The 9,591-nt window shown below is 32.4% G+C and overlaps 1 protein-coding gene across 1 annotated transcript; it reads right to left on the bottom strand.

Moving 5' to 3' along the window:
• Positions 1–4,974: 4,974 nt before the first annotated feature.
• On the bottom strand, positions 4,975–8,796 carry LOC110711627 (zinc finger protein CONSTANS-LIKE 15-like). The gene is made up of 4 exons (XM_021890047.1): positions 7,424–8,796; positions 6,002–6,205; positions 5,477–5,739; positions 4,975–5,357 (listed from the first exon to the last, which is right to left on the bottom strand). The coding sequence occupies exons 1-4, from the start codon at positions 8,579–8,581 to the stop codon at positions 5,255–5,257; spliced, it is 1,728 nt and encodes a 575-aa protein (XP_021745739.1). The 5' UTR covers positions 8,582–8,796; the 3' UTR covers positions 4,975–5,254.
• Between the last annotated feature and the right edge of the window lie 795 nt (positions 8,797–9,591).

Consider the following 9,591-nt stretch of genomic DNA (forward strand, 5'->3'; position numbering starts at 1 on the left):
TACGTATATGTTTGATATTTTATGAGATCTAATTTTTAAATATTATTTTATATAGTGAAAATGTCAACCTTGCCAAACTTGAATTTGTGGCCCTTGATATCACGGGAAAGAATTATTTATCATGGGTGTTAGATGCTGAAATACACCTAGATGCTGAAATACACCTAGATGCTAAAGGGTTTGGTGAAACAATTAAAGAGGCTAATAAGGAAACACCTCAAGATAAGGCTAAAGCCATTAATATTGCAACAATGGACTTTTTGCATTATTCATCACTCTTATTTGACCATATAATATGATTTATACATTAAGCAAAATATAGTCATGTGAGATGTTGTTGGATTCATCTCATAAAATACTTTCACAATATCAACTTTTTATAATTTTTACTCTTACACAGTTATAGATATTTAGCATATAAAATGTGCTTTAAAGTGCATAATTTTATCCTTGTTGCAATATTAATAGAAAGGAGGAAATATGTTGCATTACATTTCATATGTTAACTTTAGTTTTATTATTATGTTCTTTATGAAAAAAGATTGCACTTTCTTCTAGAGCAGACAAATTACAATGAGAAGATGGTGGGTCAACAAATGGAAAATACGAACGTAGTTTGACCAACTATAGAATTTGTTCCTCAAAAGAGGTGACTTGACTAAGCCATAACGCACTATATGAAAATAATAAAAAATAAAGTTTTCTTTTTCTTTTCTTTTCTTTTGTGTTTCTTGTGTTGCTCCAATCAAAGTTTAGAATTTTGATCAATTTCAAAGAGGCAAAGTTAAAGGTGCATTACAATCTCTGGAAAGTTTACCTTCTTCAAACCAAAAAGTTTTCTATATACGATCACCATCAAGTGTATAAATTACCTTGCACGATTGATGTTAGCTTTTGTTCATAGTTCATCATTGCTCATATATGCAACTTTCGCGCCACGAATGTGTAAGTTTATTTGTACTTATTATACTTTAATTATCATCATTTTGGTTTCAATAATTCAATGTTACATATGGAGGGAAAATTTGAACTAGAACCTGGGTGGAATTTACGGTAGATATTTTTGAGCTAAATTTGATAACTCTATTATTAATTTATTTAAAATTATTGTTAACAAAAAACCACTATTAACCCTCCCTTTAAGAGAATGAAAACTTTTTTAATTCTACAATAGCAATTAGATGCATGTCTAAATTACTTAATAAATGAGTAACGGACAACTATTCAGGGATTATAATAACCTCGACAAATATATTTCTCGCCCTTTTAAATTAATCTTTTTGTCTATTCATATACTTGTCTACTCTTAGGATGTTTTGTAAGCTTTTGAGATAAAAGTCTTTTAGTTATTATTGGATAGTTTTAAACAAATAACTAATTCTAAAATGAAGCCAAAGTGCTAAGAATATAACAATAGTTCATCAAAGATAATCATTTTTCCAATAAAAGTCAACTCCAAAATGAAAAATATAATTATAAAATATGAAGCTCAACTTAATTTAGTGCATTATTTATCTTATAGTCATTAAAAGATATACAAGTATTGTTGATGATTGTGACAAATAATAGGTCAAAGATTCATAGACTTGAAAAAAGAATATGGATAAAAGCATATAATCAGCCTGCCCAACATATATAAATGAAGATTATATTGGAATAATTAAAAGTCAAGGACAAATCTCTAATTATCGTAGATTCAAAATTAATGATGAGTCATGACCCATTTGTTCAATGTAAAGGTAAACCAAATTGCAGCAAATTAAATTATCCAACGAGAAATAGAATTTGAAATAGGAAGTGCATTTGCTTTTTGTAGTAAAGTCTAAAGTGATATTCCCTCAATTTAAGTTTTGTTTCCATTCTTTCTGCCTCTCCCCGAGCATTTTTTTGTTGTGTTGGTGCTCTGACCTTCTACATTCTTCCATTTCTTTTCAAGACATGGATGAACAAAAGTTTAGGCCTTTTCCTCAAAGGGAAAAAAAGGTTTTAGAACTTACAAATAATGTCTTATTATAGTCTCATGTGTTGCACGATTTTGTTATTACTCTATATGATTTTTTAAAATAGTAGTGTACTAGCATACGCTATTCTTAATTTTTTGGGGGTTGCGTGATCACAATTTTAATACTTCTTTCGTTTTTTTTTAATTGACACGTTTCTTTAGTCACGTTTGTCAATACACAAATTCAACTATTAATATCTTTAATTTAAAAATTATAAAAAGTTGATATTTAGAAAATATATATTGTGATGATTCTAACAAGATCTCACATCACTATATTTTTCATTACATATAAATCACAAAACACAGTCAAAGAAAATTGTGCGAATAGTGCTAAAGTCAAAACGTGTCAACTAATAAAAAAGGAGGTAGTATATTTGTGAGAAGTTAGATGTCTTGAAACTTTGAGAAACAAAAATAAAAAAAATTTATGATAACACGAGCAGTTTTGATTGATGGCTGATTTGACTAAATTATGACTTTATTTGTACATTAACCCACAAGGAAAAATTGCACGAAGTATCAAATGAGGTTTATGGGATAATTTTCATAATTTTTTTATTACATAATTAAAGATATTTAGTGATAAAATATCGCACATAAAACCGATAAATATGATGTAATTTTTTTATTTTTTATTTTTTTTTTATTTTTTTCTGATTTGATAATTTAGATCTGTTATACGAACTTAAATTATTACTGTAGAAGAGAGCACTAGGAGAAAACTTATTTGAAGCATTTTCATTACTCATAGTTAGCTGCAGTTTTACATGGGCTAAGAACCGTGGTCCAAATCTCCAACCAGCCTGTACAAAAGCAAAAAAGCCCAACAGTTTAGATTTCCATTGAGTAAAGGGCTCAACCCACATGGTTTTTATTATTGTGGAAAACATAATACTCCGTTTAACCTGTTTTATCTTTACAGAAAAAAAATATGCAATTGTTTTTATTCATATCTGCTAATCCAGTAATTCATATACAAGGATGTTATTTGATCAATGGCATTCGAGTTGGGCCGTTACCATGTGCAAGCTCTTGGTTCTTGTATGATGGTGGTTAACTGGATATCTACAACACTTCAAGATAAATGGAAGCAATATTCAATGTCCACAGTAATCATGCATGAACAGCATTATCCATCTGCAGTTTACGCCATTGAGTTTAATTAAGTGTTGCTAATGCTGCACTGTTGTTGATTCGTGAAATTTATAGTGAAACCTACGGTTTGTGAAAAGGAGAAATTAAGATAATAATTTAACCTTTTGATCTTGTGGATGTACACATGAAGATTGTTTAAAATAGACGAGGTTTATAGTGATCAAGAGACACTTACAGGTACCGAAATGACTTCAGATGCCAAGAGCCGTTGGAATTAGTTCTGAAAGTTAATTATTGTAAAGATTCAGGCTGATCAGATTTGTCAATTCAGTGAGGTTGTTTCTACATTCTCTGCCAAAGCTATCCACAATTACATAAAAAAATTATCAAGAGACTGCACAGGAAACCGGTGCTTTTTTGTGCCAGACAAGGTAAAAGGGTCCCTTCAGATGTATTGAAATTAGTTTCAACCATCTGACATCTAAACTGTTACAAAATCAATAGAGATGGAGTTGGCCTTGAGGGTTTGCAATCAAAAATTGAATTCCTGAAATTGCAAAGTTTATTTTGTCAGTTTCTGGACTTGGTTAACCAAGCAGCCATTAGAGATTATGCAGTATTCACTTACATCGTCAGCGCTGTTGCAAGTAATATACCAATATGAAACCAAGTGCACGAATTGACCGAGTTTGCATCCCAACTATGCAGCACGTTGTTTGGGTCATTTATATTTCCCATCTATCAGTAAGTACATTTTCAGTTGAAATTAACAATCATTCCTTTCTTTATATTTGCGGAGAATTAAATCTTGCAGGGTAGGTTCTATTTGGCATAACTTCAATTTTTACATTCACAACAGTGAAGGCGATGAAGTGTGCGAGCAGGAGTACAAAATCTCATCGAAAATTTACCTCTTATAAGATAAAAGGAGGTCCCGAAATCTGCAATCTGCATGTTCTTCTGTTCTATTATACCAGGAGTGCCGGACTTCGGAGTGTTTAATAACTTGTTTGATTAGATTAATAGCTAGCACAAATTGACATATCATTTTACAATCTTTGAACACTCAATTCTTTGACTTAAGACTTCAAGAATAGCAAAAAGCAACCTAACAGCAAACACCAAGTCATAGATTACAGTGAAGCCTTTACCCTTGGCTAATCCACCTGATAAGCACAGAACAGTTATCCGGCAACAACAACAACAACAAAAACAAAGAGCATCTCATTCGATCAAAAACTCGAGGGAAAGATGGAAAATCATATGCAAGAATCAAAAAAAACCACAGGCGGGATTTAATCCCTGCCTTCTTTCTCTCTGGTGTAGCTTCTGATAAGAAAATTTTCTCTCATGCAGCAGAGCTGATTGTTTAAAATAAAGACATTCCATACTAGTCAAAAACATACCAAATCAACTACACCTATTAGAATTCTTACAGCTAGGGTTTCTCATATGATAATGTATTACAAGGTTGTTGAAAATCATGATAATTCTAACATGACATTCTCCAGCTTTAGCCAGATGCATAGTTTCAGTTCATATTATCAGACCATTTCCTTTTTCTTGCCCCCGTTGCTTCTGACATCAAAGGAATGAAAAAGAAATTTTCAAGTCATGCTTACCAGTATGGTAGAACAGCATCATATTTTCGTACTCAGCACACCCAGGGAGGGTGAAAAGCTATGCTACTAAGACTCGACTGCAAATATCCAAGTTACCTGAAAAGTGAAAACTTGGACGCACTATTGGCTTGGAAAGCAGCAAACAAGTGTTTCAATAATGTATTCCATAGGAAAAAGAAAAAAAAAATGTATTCCATAGGAACTCTCACTTGAAAGGAAAACATTACTATGATCAAAATTTCATACAAGTCATTCAACAGAACTTATTTTGTTTATTCAAATTCTACTGTTCTTAGCAGTGACTTCCTTAATTCTTCTTTATCATAGTTATTTAATTTTTTCTTTTTACAGCTATTACGTGGCCGGTATGGGAGTTACATGAACTAAAAATCTCATCTGAAATGTCATCATTCTATGCTAGAAGCAACAATCGCATAGATAATGATGTAGTAGACAAAACTGATTTCAAAATTGGAAGAAAAAAATAGATCTCCACAGCAAATTCAAAATATTTACACAGCACGGACTTATTTCAACCGAATGGAGCACCATTGATCTTCACAAATCGTCCTTTCACTCTTTTTCGCGTATCAGCTCTTGCCTTTCTTGACTCATAACGTATATGCTTCTCATATCTATTCATTCAGGAAAATCAGAGTTATTAAAGGGATGCACAGACAGCCAGGCCAAATTAAACGTTTAAAATACAAGAAAAATAAACGACGGGGAAACATGTACAAAGTGTTAAGTGTACCTTCTTGTTTTCTTCTTCTCCTTGTAACGTTGCATGGCGTTGCCTCTATTCTGTGCCAGAATTTCCATGTCAGCCACTGTTTTGACTGCATTTAGTGCGTTATCGCCTCCAAGAAATACAGATTCCTCCATAAAGTGAATATCTGCGGAGCCAACACTTTTAGTTTTTCCAAAAACTGAACCCGAAGATGGCCTTATGATAGGCATATTATTGCTCTCTGATGTAGCTGGACCCTGGCTTGCTGCTGAATTCTGCATGTTACTCTGTAGTGACAAATCACAATTTCAGTAACATCACAATTAAACAATTAAGAGTATTATATATCTAATTAAAACAGATAGAAAATTCTCCTAAAACACTAACAACGAATGCAGAATAAAAAAATAATAGATTAATCATATAGAATTCCACAGAGAAGGATAATGTTTTTTAAGAAAGCTGAAGCATGTAAGTTTAAAAATTCAGTGACTTTGAAATGGCTATACATTGAACCTAATAACTGCAGTCCAGAAGGGGATGTCTTACATTAAAAATTCGGATATCATTCGGAGTGGTGGAACAATTCATGTCATACATGTCCCCTAAGATCTTTGAATTTGCCAAACCAGTATCTTGTAGAAGTGAGTTGTAGCTGTTGATCATAAATCCCACATCACTTTCACGGTAACCATCATCCAATCTTCCAGATTCTTCATGATCTCTCATCCTTCCTGAGTTGAAATCCCATATCTGCAGAGTGAAAATACACATGATTATTCATTTGAGCAATTGAGTGATGAAAAAACAATGTACTATGCACACTTATCAAGTTACCAAGCAGAAGCATAACACCAACATAACCAATAGAAATATCCTAAATACATTTGAGCATAGCTACCAAAGATAATCGCATCCTCTAGGATTCCTGAGATGCAACTGATGATTAACAGCAAACCAAAGCTAATCAAAGTATCAAACTCAATTTATATAGGAGGCAAACTGTGAACTTAAGTCTAATCACAAACAGCTACTATAATCTAACTCACAATGGTGACAACATATTAAAGCTAATCAAACTTCAATTATTATAAATGGCACATTGTGAAATCTAAGCACACTCCACTACTATACTCTAATACTTTCAAAGGCACACAACAAACTAAAGCTAATCAAACTCAATATACTCCGTATATAACAGGCACATTGTGAATTCTAATCACAAACAACTAAAACTCAGCTATATAAATGGCACTTGAAGAGTTGAAGTCTAATCACATAAAACTACTATACTCTGACACTCACAAAGGTGTACAGCACATTAAATAATCAAACTCAATCTATGTAAATGGCACATCACAAATTCTAAGTCACAAATAACTACTATACTCTAATACCTACTTGGCCATCCGAATTCATTATTTTAACAAAGAGAGGAAGATAAAGGGGGCAACTTTCTAGTATGTATGTACTTGGTATAGCTTATAAAATCTTTCTTTGTTTACAGTTAAAGATGAATTCTTGAGTACTGGAAAATTACAGTTGAATACTCAACAATTTCAAAAAAGAGGGGCAGGGAGGAGCCTAATACTACATACACACTATTCTCACTCTACAGTCAAACATACATACATGATACATACATAACATAAAATGGTCACAAATTAAGCTGAAATCCGAGCTCGATCTCTTTATAAACACATGAAAAGCATCCTTACTAATTCAGGCAAGTTTACTGAATATAAAGTGAATTAATCCTACTTAATCAGGTGTATTCTTACTTAATCAGGTAAACCTACAGAGGTCAAAGATCATCCTTACTAATTCAGGTAACCATTCCAAATGAGGCAAACAGCACATTTCCCAAATGAATTGAATATACAATAACCAATCTAAAAAGTAAACCAATCTCAAATTTAAATTAGCAAAAAAAAAAATCATTAAAAAATTAGAAAGTAATTAAAAACTAACCTGTGTAGTAGGATTGGTGGGACTAGCATCCCACATCACATTTCCAGCTGCCGGACCATCCACATTATTATTATTATTATTATTATTATTATTATTATTATTATTATTATTATTATTATTATTATTATTAATTGTGTTCAAACCCATAAAAGATGAGAAATTAGCTTCTTCCTGTCCTTGCTGCTGACATTGAAATTGGTTTTGAATAAGATTATAAGTAGTAATCCCATCATTATTATTCGGTAATTGTAAAATATAATCATCATTATTCGCAACCACAGCAGGAACAAGAAGATTGTTAATGTTATTATTGTTATCAACATCTTCATCAGCATCATCACAAGACGAATCTCGACGACGTCGTTGAAGGTGCAAAAGCTGCTTAATCACCGCCTGTTGTTTCTTCGCATTAGAAGATTTCTTGATTAAGCCATTAACAAACCCTAAATCATGATTAGCGTTATCATCAAACCCCCATGGAAAACTCGGCCCCACATTGAGGTGGTTGTTGTGATGAGCTGGCACCATTAAATCCGACCAAGGATCGTGAGTGACGTCACCCCCATCAATGAAGAAAGCGAACAGATCATCATCGTCAACCACATCAACAACTGATTTGTTGTTGTTGTTGTTGTTGTTGTTGTTACTGTTTTTGCTGTTGTTGAGTTGTTTCTTACTATTGGAGATATCGAAGCCGAGGAAAGAAGAGATGTCGGAGGCGGTCGGACAGCCGGAGAAGCCGTCGATAGCGGCGGAACGGTCGTGGTTGGCGGTGGACTGGTGGAGATCCCAGTCGCAATCCTGACAAAAGCAAAAGTTGTTGTGGGTGAAACATTTGACGGTGGCGGGTTGGGACCCACAAGCGTCGCAAAGGAGGTTACGGACGTGTTTCTTGGAAAGGGTGTTCGCGGAGTGAACGTGTTGATCACATAATAAGCAAAACTTGGCGGAGTCAGCGCGGCAGTATAGAACTGGCGTTTGTTGGTTACAAAAATCACACAAGTTTTCATCACTATTACGACTATTATTATTAATATTATTATTGTCGTTATAATTTGTAATTGGATTTTGAGATTGATTTCGAGTTGTGTTGGTAATTGTATCTACATTTAATATCTCTTCTTCTCCCACTAATCCTATTTTTGATGATTTTCCCATTTTTATAAGAAATTTGGGTATGAAGAAGAGTAGGAAATAGGAATGGAAGGGTGGGTTTTGTGGGAGGAAAGAAAAGGAGAGGAGGAAAGGGGGAATTAATTAGAGAATTTTGAGGGAACCAAAAAAAAAACAAAAAGAGAAGGGAAAAGAGTAAGTATATAGTCTAGAAATAAATATGAATTTTTACAAAATGCAAATACTCCTTTCTTTGAGTATAAAAACTTTCCCTTTTTAAGGCTGAGGTGGATCATCGACTATGGACTGTGTTGCTATGATATACTCACATGTCATATGCCATTTCCATTTTATTGTGTGTCATATTCTCACACACATACATACGTTGTACATCTTTGCTTACACTCTGTCGGTTTTATGCTATAAATAAATAACGGTTTTGATTAAATTGTTGTTTCGTATATGCATCTAATAAACAAGACAAATTGTGAGTTTGAGTGTACTATGCATGACATACTTGGATAGTTAGGTGCATAGCGTATACCATGTTTAATATTTTCCTTGTTTCTTTAAATTTTAAATAATGTGAATTTTATGTTTGTTGATTTCATAACATTGATTATCAATTTTTTTTTTTTTTTTTTTGAGGAAATGATTATCAATACTCCTTTTCTTTCCTTATATTTGCCTTTCTTGGAATATTTCATTTGAAGAGAAAAGCTTGGCCTATATTGTTCATTTATGTGTTATCTTGTTTAATATGTTTTAGCGTATTTTTTTTTAAAAAAAAATCTTTATTTTTAGTTATATGTAATTGAAGATATTGTTGCTCATAAAAAGATATGCATTGAATATTATGAATTTATAAATATTCGTCAATTAGTTATGACTAGATGGAAACCCGTGCTATGCACGGTTTTTTCATCTAAGATTTTTAATTATTTGATTTATTATATTTAATAATTTCAGACAAAATTACAAAAGTTTAATATTTATTTATTTTTACTATAATTTATAATGAATTTTTTCAATATAAATAAATTGTAAATATGAAA

Source organism: Chenopodium quinoa, unplaced genomic scaffold (assembly GCF_001683475.1).
Source record: "Chenopodium quinoa cultivar QQ74 unplaced genomic scaffold, ASM168347v1, whole genome shotgun sequence".
In the NCBI taxonomy this organism is placed as follows: domain Eukaryota; kingdom Viridiplantae; phylum Streptophyta; class Magnoliopsida; order Caryophyllales; family Amaranthaceae; genus Chenopodium; species Chenopodium quinoa.

Bases quoted from the DNA above. Each gene is read 5' to 3' on its own strand.
- LOC110711627 (XM_021890047.1), bottom strand. From the start codon at position 8,581: ATGGGAAAATCATCAAAAATAGGATTAGTGGGAGAAGAAGAGATATTA. The intron at 5,740-6,001 runs GTAAGACATCCC...TTGTCACTACAG, and splicing joins ATGATATCCGAATTTTTAAT to AGTAACATGCAGAATTCAGC. The intron at 5,358-5,476 runs GTACACTTAACA...CTGAATGAATAG, and splicing joins GAGAAGAAGAAAACAAGAAG to ATATGAGAAGCATATACGTT.